The sequence below is a fragment of the Myotis nattereri genome (assembly GCF_964212035.1).
Source record: "Myotis nattereri genome assembly, chromosome: 1".
In the NCBI taxonomy this organism is placed as follows: domain Eukaryota; kingdom Metazoa; phylum Chordata; class Mammalia; order Chiroptera; family Vespertilionidae; genus Myotis; species Myotis nattereri.
Window position 1 is genome coordinate 13,264,936 of NC_138075.1, and position 19,015 is coordinate 13,283,950.

Genomic DNA, 19,015 nt, shown 5'->3' on the forward strand with positions numbered 1-19,015 from the left:
TTCAGGGCCATAAAACTCCCCTAGAGATTTGGGGTAGGTTTTTATTCCCATTCCTCCATTCTGGGATAGATGCACCTTGAAGAGGAATTATGGCAGCCTTATTTCCCAGAACTTGCTACTTTTAATCTTCCTTCTGTTTTCCTTCATCTGTTGAGTCTCAACTATCTTCAACTTAAAGTAATCTTTATACCAAAGTGGCATATTTTGTGGTGGTTTATTCCTGATCTCCTTCAAACATATACTTAAAGTGCATAATTTCATAAGGTTTAACATGTATAAGCCCAATAAACCATAATCACAACCAAAGTAGTGAATGAGTATCCATCACCCACCTAAGAGGATTCATGTCCTTGTATAAGTAGTCCCTCTGTCCTGCTACTCCCCATACATTGTGACGTCATTGCTTTATGTCACTGAAGAATAGTTTGCATTTTCTGGAGTTTTCTGTCTCGGTGGAATCATACAGTATATACTGTTTTTTGTCTTGCTGATTTCACTCAGAATAAAACAAAAACATCTCAATACATCTCAAGCGTTTGTTTTCTTACTGTATTTTACTTGGAAAATATTTACAACATAAAACATCTAATGTGGGTGCTATAAAATGACTGGAATTTAGCTATGAATTCAAAGTATGGTTCAGTCAAAATGCCAGTGAGCTTTACTTTGACTAGTGATATGCAATGGACACTCAATAAAGGTTTTATATTAGAAAAAAGTCTTTAAAATTTTAAAATAAACTCATAGTTGTCACCTAATATGTACAGTTTCTCTTAATATTGGGGAATTAAATGTTTAATATTTTTTTCTAATGGCTTATGCATCATTTGGATAATTTATGTGATTGTTTTCTCCTCAGAGCCATAAACATTCTAAGTGTATACGGCCACTGCTTCCTTATTTCAACGTGTCACACCAAATTGCTACCTTCGTTCTTCAGGGTTCATTTGTAAGTAAACATGTGGGGCTTTTATTTTGGTTTTGAGAATTTATATATTTTATCATAGGCTAGCAGTTTTTAAATGAAATCATATATTACAGTTGGAAGACAAGATGTCTTATTAGAGTCTTAAAGAAACGATTTTTATAAAAAAGTCACTGGTTGCCACCCATGTTCTTACGAGTGAGAAAAATCATTATAAAATACTGTTGTTGTTCTTTACCATAAAGTTTACTAAAAGTTAAAAAAAAAAAGTTTGCGTATGAGTGGATAAATGCCGTGTCTTGGAGCTGCTGACTGGTTTTAGTCTGTCACTCCAGAGCTGCTAGGAGGGAGAGCTCTGTGGCCTTGAAGAGCACTCAACAAACGTGACCTGCAGGAAAGCCATTCTTAAGCAGGAGCATCAGTTATGTAGTCTGGGGACCTTTCAAGCATTGATCTATATAGTGCTCTGTACATAAAAGAAAGAGAGACCAGACTCTGGCTCTTTCTACCTATTGTTAGATTTGAATGCAGAAGATGCAGCACTCTTTCTAACTACTAATTGCATAAGGATGGTTTTTTAATATAGAACATTCTTTAAAAATATTTTAACATGATTTCAGAGAGGAAGGAAGAGGAAGAGGGAGAGGGAGGCAGAAGCATCAAGAGAGTGAATCATTGGTCAGCTGCCTCCTGCACGCCCCCTACTGGAGACCAAGCCTGCAACCTGGGCATGTGCCCTGACTGGGAATCAAACCATGACCTCCTGATTTATATAGGTCAAGGTTCAACCACTGAGCTACACAGGCCTGGCAAAGCTTTCTTAAAAAGGTTTCCACACCAGTACAATAATGAGTATTTTTGAAGCCAAGTCACTAAAATAAACATTTGCCAAAAGTCTGTAGATTTATAGGGAATAAAATATTTGTTTGAATAATACTTTTCTACTTTTAAAATGTTACCGTTTAAATTTGAGAGGTGGGCCTTTTGGTGGATAGAGAAAAAGTGCATATGGCCACTGGTGCGTTCTTGCTGGTATGACTTTGGGATCCTCAGAAGGGTATGACGAGCCACTCAGCTGTGCTTCCTGTGTGTTCTCTCCGCAGAGTGAAATACTGGAGCTGCAAGTGTGGTACACCAAGCTTGGGAAGTCATCGGAGAGCTTTCTCTTTAAACAGCTGGATTCTCTATGGGTAGTTTTAAAACAAATTCCTATGTATTAGCATTGCAATAGTCAGTGGTTCTCAACCTTCTGGCCCTTTAAATACAGTTCCTCATGTTGTGACCCAACCATAAAATTATTTTCGTTGCTACTTCATAACTGTAATGTTGCTACTGTTATGAATCGTAATGTAAATATCTGATATGCAGGATGGTCTTAGGCGACCCCTGTGAAAGGGTCGTTTGACTGCCAAAGGGGTTGAGACCCACTGGTTTAAGGGAACAGAAATTTGATTAATGAATTAAGAATTTTTAATTTTATAATTGATTTTATGGCTAAAGCATACTAGAGAGAAAATTGTCCCCAACCAGTTTTTGTTTTTATAAAATAGAGATCTTCTTCAAAGCAGTTGGTTTGTCTTAGTGAATGATACCACCATCATTTTTTTTTTGCCTGCTCTAGTCAGAAATTTGAGTCTCATTTGAAACTGTCTTTCCCACTCTTCATGTACTCACGCTTTATGTACCACCAGCGATCGAGGGTAGGGATTCTACCATCCACACGTCTCTCTTACCCATGCCTCATTCCCTTTCCCACTGCCTCTGCTTGATTCCATTCCTCATTATCTTGCTCCCGGATTTTGGAAACCACCTCCTGTTTCCCCAGCCGCTAAGCTGGTTCTCTCCAGACCCCCATCACACTGCTACCAGAGTGATGTGTCTAAAATGCAGGTCGGATTTTTGTCCTCTCTCGCTCCAACTGCCTCAGTGATTTTCCCTGTAAGCTCATATCTTAGTGCAGCCCATGGCACTCCATATGACCTCAAGATGCATGTCCTATGGAACTGGCCTCACAAATTAAACTTCTTGCATTTTCCAGAGCGTAGCACGCCAGTCTAACTACTTTTGTGACTTTGCACACGCCTTTTCTTCCTCCTAGAATTTCTCCCCACATGTCTTTGTCATCCTTCCAGACTCAGCTCAAGGTCACCTCCTCGGGGGCTTCCCCACCAGCCTTAGCTCATCTCCGCCTGGGAAGATGTGCTTGTCCCGTTAAACACTTTCCCGCTGCACTGGCCGCCTTGAGGCCGGAGGCCCTGCCTCCTTTAGCTTTTTATCCCAGGGCCTGCTGTAGTGCTGAGTACATGGTGGTTTCTCAGGAAGTAGTTCAGAGAATGGATTGGCCTAAGCAAGCACATTACTTCCCCTAATGGACACAGATCTGGTAATTATTCGTATCCTGTGAATGCACTAGCCACTCTCAATGATTGAACATGCATTAATATTAAATTCCGGAAAAAAGGACAGTCTGTTTTATTTGTACAACAATTGCTAGAAATAGCATAATAAAATTGATTTTCCCCACTGGAAAAATAATGTCATTTGGGGTTATTTCTGAGCCAAAATATGGTGTTAGATATTTCATAGATCTGACCAACAATTTATTATTAAAGCAAAGATAGAATAGAACCTCCTTTAGTTCAAAGTAGAAAGAAAGCTGCTCAAATTTCATAGACTAGGCGTACAACAAATGCCTATGTTAATTGTACACCAGACTGCTTTTGGTACACAACAGGTAAGACAGAGGATGTGTTTTCATAGGCCACACACTGGGCTAGGAGCACTGTAGAAATATTATCTCATTCAGTCCTCACAGAAGCCCTGGGAAGTAGGTATAGTTTTGCCTCATTTTGTAGATGAGGATATTGTGACTTAAAGAGATTAATTTGCTAAGATCATTAATATCTTATAAACCTAACTTGCTAATTGAAATATATTTTGAACATAGAATGTGTTGAACTATTTTTTCCTTAACAGTAAAAGGTTTCCTGAGTCACCAGTGAGAGTTTATGAATTTTTCTACCTTAGTAAAAAATTAGTAGTCTTAAAAAGCAGGTCTCCTAGTTATGTGTATTGAATATATATAGGGTTGGACAAAAGTAGGCTTACAGTTGGCAATATGTGAAACAATTTATTCTTGTATTTTATTTATTAATTACTATATTATTTTCCATATACACAACTGTAAACTGACTTGTGCCACCCTCTATATAAATATATGTAGACATAAACACATATGAAGTGTTTTATATATATATATATATATATATATATGTGTGTATATGTATATGTATACTCTATTTTTATTATAGGCAAGTAATATTTAAAACACACACATGTACAAGGGTGGGCAAAAGTCAGTTTACAGTTGTTAGTATGCAAAAATTTGTTCTTATATTATTATTAATTTTTATACTATTTTCCATATAAGTAACTATAAGCCTACTTTTGCCCACTCCTGTACAAGCTTTAAGGAACTTACAGTGTAATGGAAAATAATAGACTAATAGAAGTAGACTTGGGGATCATCTAGTCCTCCTTCCCTCCATGTAGAGAAATTCTTTAAAAAATGCTTTCTATGAAGAATAATCTTATAAACTCTTCATAATAACTTAACATTTTTTTGGAGGGCCTTGATCTGGGGTGTGTCCTTTACAAGTGGTTAGGAAGTTCTAACAGAAATGAGTGTGGCTTATCTCTGAGCCTGCGTTTTAAAAAGCCACTTTGCCCAAATGAGACGAGCCAAAGCCCTGCCCTTGACACCACGTTCTCTTTTTAGCTCCTTGACAGCAGCGGCAGCTTCACAGTGGAGCTGCAGGAGGATGAGCTGTTCACACTCACCACTCTCACCACCGGCAGCAAAGGCAGCTACCCGCCGCCTCCCAAGTCCCAGCCCTTCCCACCCATCTACACGGATGACTTCAACGTCGGTGAGTTTCCTTCACTACAACTTTAACTTGGTTCCCATTTTTATCAGTCGTGGAGAGATTCTGCCGGTGAAACCAGTGTGTGACCTAGCGTTGCGAAAAGTGCATTCATTGAGCTCTAAGTCTCTTATCTTTTATGTTACTTCAGGGTGAGTCTCCACTTGAGGACCCTATATTTTTCAGTGCCAGCAAAAGCCTTGAGGTCATTGTCAGGATGAAAGAATTCTAAGTAGTTTTTGGTGAAACCTAAGATTTGTTACACGGCTACTGCCCCTTATCCATGTCTCTGAAAGTCATTGTCCTTTGTGTAGAATTTAAGGCACATTCACACCTGTCCTCACGTAGTGTTAGTGGACTGAGTGCTTGTGGGCAGTTGCTCTATCCTTGGGTAATCCAACTCATTGTCCAACCTCTAGTGTGCCTGGAGGTTTTATGTGTGTGCCCTCCTGGTTTTCTGGGAAGATCTGTCCTGCTGTCGTTAGAAAAGCTTTGGATGATAGGAAATTTAGGAAATCTTGCAAATGTAGGAAAACCGTTGGTAATTTAATCGTTGTATTCCTAGATCCCTCAGCAATCGACAAGACTTGGTGACTGGTAGGTGTGGGTGCATAGCATCATGGACCTCACAGACAGGGTCAGGTTCTCTGCTCCTGGGATCCACAGCTGGGGGGGAGAAGTAGGGAGGGAGGCTGGCTTTAGGAGAGAGACCCAGCCTCCTGTGGCTGCGGGTCTGCTGGTGAGACTCCCAGACTCCTACACCCCTGCCCAGTGGTCCCTGCCAGCGTCTCAGCTCCTTCCCCAGGAACCGATTCCTGGGTGACTGGAGTACAAGGCCCTTTGCACTGTGCTGAGTCCTCTCAATCTTTAGGATAAACCAGGCCACAGTGACCCTGCCTCCACAGCGGAGTGTGGTGCTGTTTTCTTGCAAGTCCCTGAAATGGCCTCCAGTATCTTAGCGCTGGGCGCAGTCCTCGGTCTGCAGCGTAACCCTCCTTGCGTTCGGTCAGGAGGGGTCAGCGTGGGACATGGCCTGTCGGCACCCCGACCATTTATTCTGTGACCTGCAGATGGAAGGCAGTCCTCACCCTTCCAATCTAAAATACACTAAAACGGAAATTAAACACCAGAGGCCAGGCTTCGGAACTACTTCCGAGGGTTTTTAATGTCTCAAATGATGTGGCGAATGTGAAAACACTTGGAAAATCATGAAGTGAGAAATTGCTGTAAGATAGTATGACTGAAATTGCTCATCTAGCGCCTTCATCATGGTGAGACTATAATTTAATAAAACTAAGGAGAGATTGATAGCTTAGGCTCAACACTGATTTTTTGTTCCATTTTAGAAAGAGAAGAAAATTTGTGAGTTCTAAATCCTGTGTTTGGTATCGTGAGCCTTTTCTAATGTTCTCTCTGCTGATGACTGTGAGCAGTGACTTAGAACCTTGCCTGACAGATATTAGAAATAACAAAACTGTCCCTTGTTGAGTCCTGGCCAGGGCTGGCTTATGTCTGCACTTTATATACATTCTTTCATGTATTTATTCTCTGTCCTCCTCCCACTTCGAAATGAGGAAACTGAGAGACAGGGAAGTGGAGCACCTTGCCCAGGGCCAGACTAGAACTTGAACCCAGGTCTGCCTTCCTCCAGAATTCATGGTCTTTCCCCTTCAGCAGGTGCACAGGTTAAATATGGAAAGTCTGTATGTCACACTGGTCATATTGACATTAATAGTGACAGCGTAAAATCAATATCTCACTAGTAACCTAAACCCTAAACTCGGACTGGTTGTAAGTTTCATTTCCTCGTTTAGAACTTTGCAGCAGTGTTTTAAAATGTACCATAAAATCTCCGAGAGAAAATGTTCAGTGAGGATTTGATATTAAACAGAGCATTTATTGTGTTCTGAACAGAATACCCGTTTTTTAGTGAAGCCCCGAATTTTGCTGACCAGACGGGCGTGTTCGAATACTTTATGAATACGGAAGACCCGGGAGAGCACCGCTTCACGCTGCGCCAGGTTCTCAACCAGCGACCCATTACGTGGGCTGCGGATGCGGCCAGCACCATCAGCATTATCGGGGATTACAAGTGGTACGTGATGCTGGCGTTCTTGACGTAGATCCGACTGCAGTAGCCTTGTCGTGCTGTTGGGTACATTCTGAAACAGGCTTTTCCACGTCCTCCTGTCCAGGCACCTAATAGGTGTGTGATAGTTATTGAATATTAGGGTGACCACAAAGTAGCAAGTTGTTTTGCTGTGTCAGTTTCCTTCCCTCAAATTTTCCCAGTTTCGTAGTAATTATTCCAGTAACAGAAGATTTTAATATAAAAATCGAGGACTTTTGGACCAATAGTAATTTAGCATTTATTTACAGTCTATAATTTGAGTGGCTTTTTGGGGTGTGTTTTTTGATCTGGTGGTGCCACCTGCTGGATTTATACTAGAATTACACTGTGCTAGCCTGTGACTGTAGATGGCAATCGTGAAAATTAATTACCTTTTAGTTGGAGAGGGAATTCAACTCTTCTTTTTAGGCATCTGGTAAAGAGACAAGTTGTATTTGTTTTTCACTTAAAATATAATGACCAAATCAAAACTCCTCTTCCCTGTTAAGTCAGTTATGGAATTCTAATGTACTGGTTATTATACCTGTTTTTGGTGTGTGTTTTTTCTATCTTTCTTTTTAGCTGGTATAATTCCACTAAACCATTCCAGGTTTAGTGATATACTAGCTATTAATACCTACCAAGCCACAAAACAGCCTATCTGTAGTTTAGAAATTGGACAGGGTGGGGAATATAGTTCTGAAAAGAACGTTGAATTGTTTATCTGTGGAATGCTGCAGAAAACCTTACCCTTCTGTATTGCTTATTTTCTGTTAAAATCACAATTCTAGTCCCAAGCTCTTTTATGTCTTGAGAAGCTGTCAGCTATCCAGAGTTCCTGGGAACCTTACAGAGGTAATACTCAACACTGGTGTGAGTTCCCCACAACCACCTTATGGCAGAGGTCTCATCCTCCCAGCTTATAGATTGGGAAACTGAGGCTTCTGGGCAAGATTTGCCCATGATCCCACCCTGACAAATTGCAGAACCAGGGTTAGAGGCCAGATCTCTCTGGTTCTGTAGCCCATGCTCTTTGGACCACACCTCACAGTCTCATTTTAATCATCGTCTTCTTCCTCAGAGTAGAAAGGGGAACATTAGTGAGCTTTCTCTGCAGTTCTCTTTTTGTGAACCAGCTCTCCATGTGTGCACAGGGCTGCCGGTTCTTAGATCTGTGTTTGCAGTAGAACTTTCTCTCTGTCATGTTTACACGTAGATAAGCACCAGCACAGTACTTTAGGTAGACTTCCCCTGAGTGACTTAAGATTTTCCATTTGTTAGTAAGCTTTGTTTGGGATCTGAAGACAATCACAAAGTTACCTTTGCCCTGGCTGGAGTGGCTCAGTTGGTTGGGCATCGTCCTGAGCACCAAAGGTTGCATGTTGGATTCCTGGTCAGGGCACATGCCTGGTTGTGACCTCGATCCCCATTGGGGGTGTGCAGGAGACAGCCGATCCGTGTTTTACTCTCTCCCTCTCCTTTTCTCTCTCTAAAAATTAATTTCGAAAAATATTTAGAAACACACACAAAAGAACCTCCCAAAGTTACCTTTTGCTGCACACATCCAAACTCTACATCCCTTTGATCAAATTTGCTTAATATGTGGGCTGGGTTTTGTTCTCCCAGCACCACTGAGGGACTATGGCTATGGAAGAGCACTCCACACTGTTACTCTGCTTCATTCATTATCCGTAAAATTGCCTGTAAGTTCTGATGCAGGAATCTCTTATTCTGGAATGGGATGGGATGTAAAAGAAAGGAAAATGTTCACTCTTCTCTCACTCTAAATCAAATAATTTATGATGCGGACAGTATCTGTAGCACATTCGAACTCTAAGGAACCAGAAAAGAGGTAGGGATATATTGATTACTATGGAGGACATACCTTTACTTACTTAGCATTTGAGTTTCCCCTAAAGTAGCCCAGCTCTGATTAGAGGATTAAATGTAAGTTCCCTTATGTAGGTGCCTCTTTTTTTAATATTTTCATTTACATAGTTAAATTCCACTGTGCAAAATTTACTGATAAAAAAACTCCGAGAAATGTAAAAGCCACATAATTCTAGATCCAGTTTACCCCATTTCCAAAATATTTGGGGGCATTCTTAATTTTTATTTTAGGTAGATTGCTTGCTTTATTACTTGGCTATGGTCAGGCTTTCTTTCTTATTTGCAGTTCTATTTCGAGTGCGAGGTGAATTGTTTTCAGAGATCATGTCGGCTTGAGGTGGCTCGGTTGCTGCTTAAGGTATCTAGTAGCATTTATAACAGGAAGCCTGGAGGAGAGTCAAGTCTTAGCCCTGCTGGCTCCTGGTTGGTTGAATCTACTGTCCATTAGTCATCTCAGAGCCAGAGCTGTACTGCCTCTGTATATCCCCTGACCGGCAGCATCTGCATCACCTGGGAATCTGTTAAACAGCAGGTTCAGGCGGCCCATCCTCCACCTGCCCTCCTGCTGGTCTCAGTGCTGCTCAGGTTGAAAACCCCAGCTGTATAGTCCATATAGAGTTGGCTCTGTCTTTGCAGAGAAATAATTTTAGATCTTTTGTCTGGAGTTTCTAGGTCTTATTAGTGTTAAATGTAAAACTTATCCCTCAAGTCACTGATGTTTTCCCAGAAGCTCCTGCCATTGCTCTCGCTGCTTATCTTTGCTGATGGAAATGTAATAAACCTTTGTTCAGAATTGTTGGGAGATTGCCTTTGACGAATCCCTAGAAAAATGGCTTCTTTTAATGTTATTTATTCTTAGGATGGATGAGACGCTGTTATAGAGAGAAGAAATATAGTCTTAAGAAACTTAAAAACAGTAAATATTATTTTCCAGTAATTCATTAAAAGAGGCAATGAAATGCGTTGACTTTAGTCTTGTAAAACTTAAAGCCGACATCAGGGAAGACTCTCGAAGTTCATTCTTGCTACAAGCACAGATGTAGCAGATCCCGTACTCACCTCCATTAGAAGTTTGGAAGCACGGGCTGTGCAGTGACACATCATCCTGCTGTGCTCGGCAGGGCATAATGGAAAGCCTAACCAGCCGTTTCATTCTGCAGGTCCAACATGACCATCACTTGTGATGTTTACATAGAGACCCCTGGGAAGGGAGGTGTGTTCATTGCCGGAAGAGTGAATAAAGGTGGCATCTTGATTAGAAGTGCCAGAGGGATTTTCTTCTGGATTTTCGCAAATGGCACCTACAGAGTTACAGGTGATCTGGGTAAGTGTCTTATTCTATAGCATGAGAGAGAGGCAACTTGTGCAAAGCTTTCTCGTATATTACAGAGTTGAGCTGGCAGTAAGGGTGGGATTTGCGTAGATGGGGGTGAGGGTAGAGAGTGCTCAGGAAACATGTAAATAGAAGCAAGGAGGTGGCCACTGTGCTTGTGGAAATACAAGGAGAGGGATTGATATGCTTAAAATAGAGTAATCCTATTTCCTAATTTAGTTAATACATTGAAAACGGTGTGACTTTTCTCATTCATCTCAGCAGCCCTTGTTTTGTGTAGAATAGTGTTTTATCCAGAAGAGGTGCTTAGACCAGGTTCCAGTTGAACCCCACCCCGTTCCCTTTGGTTTTGGATACACACTGCTCTGTTGAAACTAGACCTTGTGGCGGTGGCTCTGCTTGGTTCTTAGTCTCCTGCTTTTCCTCTTGCATTAATAAAAAGTTCTATAGTTTGCTGCTCTCCGCCTCTTCCTAAGGGGTCCGTAAGTAAAATGAAAATGAAACGGGAAGTGGGTAATGGGGACATGAGAGTAGAAATTGCATAATCATAGTGTGACTGATCTAGAAGGTACCTCACGTTTTCCAGTCCAGGAGCCAGAGAGGTTAATTGATTTGCCCCAGGTCTCAAAATGATTAGCAGCAGAATAGGAATTAAGAATTTAAATCTGTGTCTTTAGTCGCCACTGCTCCGTGTTTTAAACTACCCCCTCGGTCTCATCCTGGGTTTTTTCTCAGGCACTCAAACATGATCACAGCCCAAATTAACTCATTATTTTCTCTCTCTGATTCTCAGTGAATGCTGTTACCATGTAATCAGTTACACCAGCTAGAAATCTTACGGTAGTCTTTTAATCCTCCTCCTGTCCTTCATATGTAGTCCAGTCAGGTAAAAGTGTGCCCTGGAAGTATAGAAGCTATTGTGTTATACGATAGTTGGTTTGTGAGTTTATTTCTCTGGTTCTCTGGTGATTTCGCAGATAGGATATGGTCCAGAGTAGGATCTCAGTATGTGCTTGTTGAATGCATGCTCGAATGAAAGATGTTTTGTTTTAAATCATTTGTGGATCTGGAAAGGTCAGTGTTTATTAAGGTCGACTCTACTACATACAAAAGCCACCTAAGAGCCCCCACTGAGTTTTGTGATTCTGTGCTTTAGATAACCTTTTTGTGTTGCAGCTGGATGGCTCATATATGCTGTAGGGCAAGCTGAGGTTACAGCACAAGAATGGTATACACTCACTTTAACTATTAAGGTAAGTATTGCTGATCAGCATGCCTGGAGGTAAGATGTTCTTCTCTTGTCCCTTTCTAGCATTTTCTGTGAATAGGTGGTGGTGATAAATAGTGGAAATAGGCAGAAAGTATGGTATGATACCAGCAAACCACCACTCCCTGAAATAGTAGTATGTGTCAGTGTAAACCCACAGGAGAGCCATCAGCTGTTTACTTTATCACCCAATAATTCAACTGTTTTTTCAATTTTGCTTGAATGAAGATTATAATTGGAGCTTACAGGTTTAAGTAGAGTCCCATAACTGTATGTTTGATGGTTGAATATAATATAATTTTGTTTTTTACTGTAAGCACAATGTTTTCAAAGTTGGTTTCCATGAATATATTTGTCAGAGAAGATACCAGGTTCATTGCAGTACCACGGGCCTCTAAAAATATTTGTCAGAATCACTGGTTGATCATGAGTTGTTGATTGACATGCTTCTAAGGCAGTGATGGCGAACCTTTTGAGCTTGGCGTGTCAGCATTTGAAAAACCCTAACTTAACTCTGGTGCCGTGTTACATATAGAAATTTTTGATATTTGCAACCATAGTAAAACAAAGATTTATAGTTTTGATATTTATTTTATATATTTAAATGCCATTTAACAAAGAAAAATCAACCAAAAAAAATGAGTTCGAGTGTCATAGGTTCGCCATCACTGTTCTAAGGGATGCTCTATGGAGAAATTTTTCTGTATAAACATACTTCTCTCTGCCAAGATAGTCCTGGCATAACTTTGTTCAGGTTACAATAGAGATTAAAAGTGGAATTCAGAGAACTTTTTGAACTTGTTCTCTTCCCTTACCCAATCACCAAAACGACAATACTAAATTTCCAGGCAGTATCAATATGTATGGACCGTCAGAGTTTACTTAACTATACATACTTGATGGGCATAACTTCGTTCCCAGTTCTTTCCTTGTACAGGGAACTGAGGCAATGAAGGATGCCTTTTTGCAGATAGAGGGGAAAGATCTTTTATGTGCCTCTTGGGGTACACATGTTCTATTATTTGTTTAGGCAGATATTTAGAGGTGGAATTGCATTTTAAATTTTAACAGATACTACCCTGTTGCTAGTCAAACTGTATCAATTCTATAGCATTTATAATAATGTTTGATATTATCAAGTCTTAAAGATTTTTTTCAAACTGACAGATATGATTTATATTTTCTTGATAATTAGGGAGGTTGTACATTTTATATTTATTGTTCATTTTATATTTATATAACTTTTCTCTGAAGTTACCCATTGAATTCTTTCCTGATTTTCTTACTGTGTTGTCTTTTTCTGATGGACCTATATGAGTTTATTATATGCTAGTATTCTGGATAGTCTGTTATATGTGTTACAGATATTTTCTCCTGTTTCCTTGTTCTCATGATTTGTATTTTAATTTTGCTTATGGTATGTTCCATGAATAGAAATTTAAAATTTTGGTATTGTCAGATATTTCACATTTTCTTCATTTGTTTTATATTCTGTTTAAGAAAGTGTCCCTTTTCTTTAAATTAGGAGCTTTTCTCCCTGCCCCCAAACTAAATAAAGTTTGGGCTGCGTTTTATGTTTAAGTCTTTAATCCATTTGGCATTTATTTGTGAATTATAAGGTGAAGAGCCCGATATCTTTTTAAGCAAATTGATAGCTATCATCATTTATTATATAGACTGTCCTCTTGCCCATGATTTGAAGGCCGCATTTTTTGATGTAATAAATCATCACATGCGCATGGCTTGTTTCTGAACATTTCTCTGTTCTTTATATTGCTCTGCTTGTCTATTATCCTATACTAGAGGCCCAGTGCATGAAATTTGTGTATGGGTAGGGTCCCTAGGCCTGGCTAGCGATCAGGGCTGATCAGGTTGCCTGCCCACCCCCCCTCCTCCTTCCCTCCCCACCCACACACCACCACCATGTGGTCTCCCTCTTCCCATCCACCCCCCGCCTCCCAGCCTCCCGCCTCCTCTTTCCCTCGCTCTCTCAGCACCCCACCGTCACTGCCGCTGCTCGCCCACCCCACAAGGGTCAGCGCATGTCATAGTGAGTGATTGAACTTCCAGTCTCCCGGTTGAACTCTCAAGGAAACACTTTGCATATTAGCCTTTTATATATATAGATAATAAAAGGCTAATATGCAAATCAACCGAACAGTGGAATGACCGGTCGCTATGATACACACTGACCACCAGGGGGCAGGCACTTAATGGAGGAGCTGCTCCCTGGTGGTCAGTGTGCACTCACAGGGGGAGTGTCACTCAGCCAGAAGCCAGGCTCACGGCTGGCAAGTGCAGCGGTGGTGGCGGGAGCTTCTCCCACCTCCGCTGCAGTTGGACATCCCTCAAGGGCTCCCCAACTGTGAGAGGGTGCAGGCCAGGCTGAGGTACCCGCCCCACTTCTGAGTGCACGAATCTCATGCACCGGGCCTCTTGTTTTATTTATAAAAACAGGTGGCTAGCCTGTGGGCCATAGTTGGTTGACTCTTGTTCTTAAGGCAGTGAACTTGTAGATAAATCAATAAATAAAATTATGAATAACAATATGGAATAACGAGATAAAGTAGCTTACCAGATTGGATTTTCTCGATAGAGAGGTCAGGTAAGACCTCTTGGAGTGGGCAGTGTTTGATCTGAGGGTGCCGCTGGGACTGGCCTTGTGTGAGGAGCAGCTTGGCCAGGTTGGCCAATGCCTGGGGAGTGGGGGGTGGGGGGGGGGTGGCGAGGAGATGAGGTACTGTTAGACAGGTGTTGTGCTTAATATGATTTGTGTATGTGAGTCCCTTGGGTCTGTGTTAATATTCACCATTTCATACGTGGCAGGAGATGTTTAATGAGCACGTCTAGAGTTGAGGTGGCTGTGCATGTGTATAGTAACAGGGATACATGTGGACAGCTAGGATTCAATTCCCAGCTCTGCTGGTAAATCTTGACTTTGGTTCTTAATCTTCAGTCTGAGTGTCTCCATCTGTAAAATGAAAGAGCTAAATTGAAGTCTATTGCATTATAGACTTAAAAACAGATTTAATTTTAGTTCTTGGCCTCGTGCTTCATCCTTTGAAATTAGCTAGTTTGAAATGTTTAGCTATAATTGCACGCTGTGAATATATGCTCATAAATGTACTATAATAATGAAAAGAAGCGCCGGCTAGCATTTACTCACTGTGTGCCAGGCCCTTAACTAAGTAGGAATGGCAGCCACATAGAGAGGATGTTAACTTTATCTTCCTCTGTCAGTGACCACTAAGTCATTTCTTTTTTTTAAAAAAAATATATTTTATTGACTTTTTACAGAGTGGAAGGGAGAGAGGGATAGAGAGTTAATAACATCGATGAGAGAGAAACACCGATCAGCTGCCTCCTGCACACCCCCTACTGGGGATGTGCCCGCAGCCAAGGCACATGCCCTTGACTGGAATCGAACCCGGGTCCCTTCAGTCTGCAGGCCAACGCTCTATCCACCGAGCCAAACCAGTTAGGGCCGCTAAGTCATTTCTATGCTTCTTCCCGTCTTACTGCCCCTGGCAATCATCACTGATGGTGACTAGTTTTCTAACTAAGGTTGGGCTCTTCATATGACTTTGAAGTTATATTCTGTACACTGGGACAGAAAGGACTTACATAAATGGACATTTTGGTTCCATTACTCATGTATGCCCACGACCCATGCACATACAACCACTTGTAAAAAACAAATGTTTTTTCTTTTATTTCAGTGGGCTCTTGTCTAAAATTTTATAAGAAAAGTTTCACATTTCTGTGGGTTTTACATTTTGGTGGAGTCCAAGGAAGTATTGTGATATTCCTTGTGCCTTGGAAACTATTACATAGGTAGATAAGAATTTCCTCAGAGAATATTGTTCCTGTATTTCAACCTTTTGTTCCAACCAATGGAGTTGTTTTCCTGCAGGAAGTCTTAAGTGAGGAGGGTGTTTGCTCCACTAAGTGGGTGGGCCACAGGTTATTAAGAAATGGACTCCGGACGATCATTTTCATATGTCTTCAAGGGTCGCCTTTCTTGCCCCCAGGGTCATCTCTCGGCCGGCATGTTGAATGGCAAGCTTCTGTGGTCAGAGGTCCCAGTGAATTTCCCCAAGAATGGCTGGGCTGCGATTGGAACTCACTCCTTTGATTTTGCACAGTTTGACAACTTTCACGTGGATGCCACGCCCTAATATTCACAGAGCACCGTAGAACACACTTTGGATTTTTTTTTCCTTCTTTTTGGTTTGGTTCAGAGCCAATTCTTTTTTTTTTTTTTTGATGGATTGATATATAAGCCTTTGGAGGCTAAAAATAATTAAGAGTAAATGAAGAAGAAATATGTTTTTATTTGATCATGTGGAAGATTTTTTTTTTTTTTTAGAACTAGTTCCAAGGGGAAAAACAGATGAATCTTTAACATCACCCGGTGTGTATCCTACTCTTCAGATGGTACATTGGTTCACCCCTAGGAGCGCTTTGGGTGGTCCAGACCTTGACACTTGGTGTTAATGTTGAGACCGCCCTCGTCACCTTATTTGGAAGTGATCATGCAGGTGATAATAACTTGATTATCTCAGAAATGTATTTATTAATGCCGATGTGTGTCTAAGTGAGCTGATGTCTTTGTCTTAAACTAAAGAACTCTAGAAATGCTGCTTTTTGAAGACCACTTCAATGTGTTATTCTAAAAAGTACTTTTTATTTTCATTTTTTATGATGATGGTTTTAAATTATAGATATGATGAATGGAATGATTTGAAAATTGTCTCATTAATAAACTACCTCTAAAGCCATTTCTGCAATAATAAATAATAGTAGATTAATTGGGTTATCTGCATTTTAAAAAATTCTTTCAGATCCACTTTCAGTCATATAACCTTATAACTCTCGGTTCTAACATTTCTCCAGATGGCGGGAAGGAGGAAGAAAATACCCTATAGCCAATGCTGTAAGTGGGTCTAAAGATGAAATTGAAGCAAATTTCCTTATCTCATATCATGTGCTTTTCCTGGTCTGTCTTCTCATGTGTCACTGGGAAGAGATTAAAGGTCAATGAATGAATTTTTTTTTTTCTATCTGCTTGTATGCAGAAGAAGGGGGACACTTAGCTAGTTGCTAATTTATAGAATTGGATCTAATATTTTGTGTGGTTAGATGCATTTATGTCATTAAACTACCAATACATTTATATTTTAAGTATGGGTGAGCATATTTGTCATGCAGTATAGTTTATATTTAAGAATTAGTGTACGTCCTAGAAACAACTTAGTCATTCATGTGGATAAAGTAAATTCTGGAATTCTTTTGAAAGTTTAAAGCTTCAATGAACTGATTCTTCAATTTTGAAATTTATAATCATTTCATATAGGCTAAACTGACATGAAATTTTGTATTACTATTAAACTCAAGAAACGAAATATTAGAATAAATCAGATTACAGAGACAAAATTTAAATTTAGATCATGTCTAAGTGATTTCCAGTTCAGTCCCTACATATTTTTTTAAAAATTAACTTTACTAAAATATAACTTACATACAATAAAATGTTCTTAATTTTAAGTATATGGTTCAATGAGTCTTGATTAAAGGACACATTCATGTAACCAACACCCCAAACAAAATATCAAACATTTCCATCACTCCAGAAAGCTCTCTTGTACACCTGTAGAGTATTTCCTCTCACTCCCCATCTCGGGAACCCATTCATCTGACTTCTGCCACTACTGACAAATTTACTTTGTTCCTAAACACATTAGAAGTGGCACCAGATGCTACGTACTATTTTGTGAATTGTTTATTTCATTCAGCATAATGCTTTTGAGATTTGATTATGTGGCTGTGTATATCAGTGATTTGCTCCTTATTTGAAAAAGAATCCCATTGTATGGCTAGACCACAGATTGTCCTCCCAGTTTTTGGTATTACAAATGAAGCTGTTATGAACATTTGTGGACAAGTCTTCGTGTGGACTTGTGTTTTCATTTCTTCTGGGTAAATACCAAGGAGTGAAAATGCTGGATCTTTTGGGAAGTGTACTTTTAACACATTGTATGCGGGAAACATATTTATATGTTTTACATTGACTGGTAGTAGAGTGCGGGACACGTATTAATACGTTTTTTATAGACTAGCGGTAGAATGCGGGTAATGTATAAATACGTTTATTTTTATACCTTTTTATTGCTCTAAAGGGATGCTAACATGCAGATATATGAATTCCAAAGGACAAAATTTGGGTCTCTAACACATACAATGGTGAATTATATATGTACTTCCAGGTATAATGGTAATCAATCTATTCAACTGCAAAAATGGCCCGCACCACCTGTTAGCGCGCGATAAAAACTACCCGCAAACAATGTGTTAACTTGATAACAAACTGGCAAGTTGTTTTCCAAAATGATGGTATGATTTCACACTCCCAGTAGCAGTGTTTGAGAGGTTCTACATTCTTGTCAGTGTTCATATTGTTGTTCTTTATAATTTTAACCCTCTCTTGTGGGTGTGTAGTAAGTACATTAGATGTTGAGCATCTTTTCAAGGGCTTATTTGACATTCATATATTTTATTTTGTGAAATCTCAATTCAAATCTTTTGCTCATTTAAAAAAATTGCGTTGTATGTCTTATCTATCTATATATATAAAAGCCTAATATGCAAATTGTCCCTGTGGGAGTTTGACTAGGAGACCGATCACTTGCTATGATGTGCACTGACCACCATGGGATGGTGCAGAATGAAGTAATGCCCCTGCCCACAGCTGGCAGCCAGGGAAGGGAGGCCCCAGAGCTGGGAGGCCCCAGATCCAGAAGGCCCTGATCGCCGGCCAGGCCTAAGGATCCTCTCTGTGCACGATTTCGTGCACCAGGCCTCTAGTTGAGTCATACGAGCTCTTTATATATTCTAGATCAGTGGATCTCAACCTTCCTAATGCTGTGACCCTTTAATACAGTTCCTCATGTTGTGGTGACCCCCAACCATAAAATTATTTTCGTTGCTACTTCATAACTGTAATCTTGCTACTGTTATGAATTGTAATATAAATATCTGATATGCAGGATGTATTTTCATTGTTACAAATTGAACATAATTAAAGCATAGTGATTAATCACAAAACAATATGTAATTATATATGTGTTTTCCGATGGTCTTAGGCGACCCCTGTGAAAGAATCGTTTGACCCCCAAAGGGGTCATGAACCACAGGTTGAGAACCGCTGCTCTAGATGAAAAACACTCTGTAAATTGCCAGGGTTACTTCACACACTGTCTTTGTCCGTTCAGGATGCTGTAACACGGTAACCACATCCTGGGCAGCTTATAACCAGCAGGGATGCCTCACTGTGTCCTCACCTGGTGGAAGGTGCTAAGGAGCTGTCTGGAGCCTCTTTTATAAAAGCACGAATCCCATTCACGAGGGCCCCACCCTGTCCACGGGTCCCACATCCTAACACATCACATTGAGCATTTAGGATTTCCTCATGAGAATCTGGAGGGACACAGACATTCAGGCTGCAGCACACATTGAAAAGTAACACCTGGAGGGGCTCCCCGGCAAGGGTATTGCACTTGAGTCCTTG

At 40.4% G+C, this 19,015-nt stretch overlaps 1 protein-coding gene across 1 annotated transcript in view; it reads left to right on the plus strand.

Annotated features, from left to right (window-relative positions):
• GALC (galactosylceramidase) overlaps positions 1-16,229 on the plus strand; it is a gene marked incomplete at its 5' end in the record, with an annotated part of 42,531 nt that extends 26,302 nt beyond the window's left edge. Inside the window, 7 exons of the mRNA XM_081082466.1 lie at positions 860-949; positions 2,029-2,115; positions 4,704-4,854; positions 6,763-6,943; positions 10,009-10,172; positions 11,358-11,434; positions 15,480-16,229. Of these exons, the coding sequence (XP_080938592.1) occupies positions 860-949; positions 2,029-2,115; positions 4,704-4,854; positions 6,763-6,943; positions 10,009-10,172; positions 11,358-11,434; positions 15,480-15,626 (897 nt within the window). The 3' untranslated portion in view covers positions 15,627-16,229. The remainder of the gene's footprint in view (positions 1-859; positions 950-2,028; positions 2,116-4,703; positions 4,855-6,762; positions 6,944-10,008; positions 10,173-11,357; positions 11,435-15,479) is intronic.
• Positions 16,230-19,015: the final 2,786 nt, after the last annotated feature.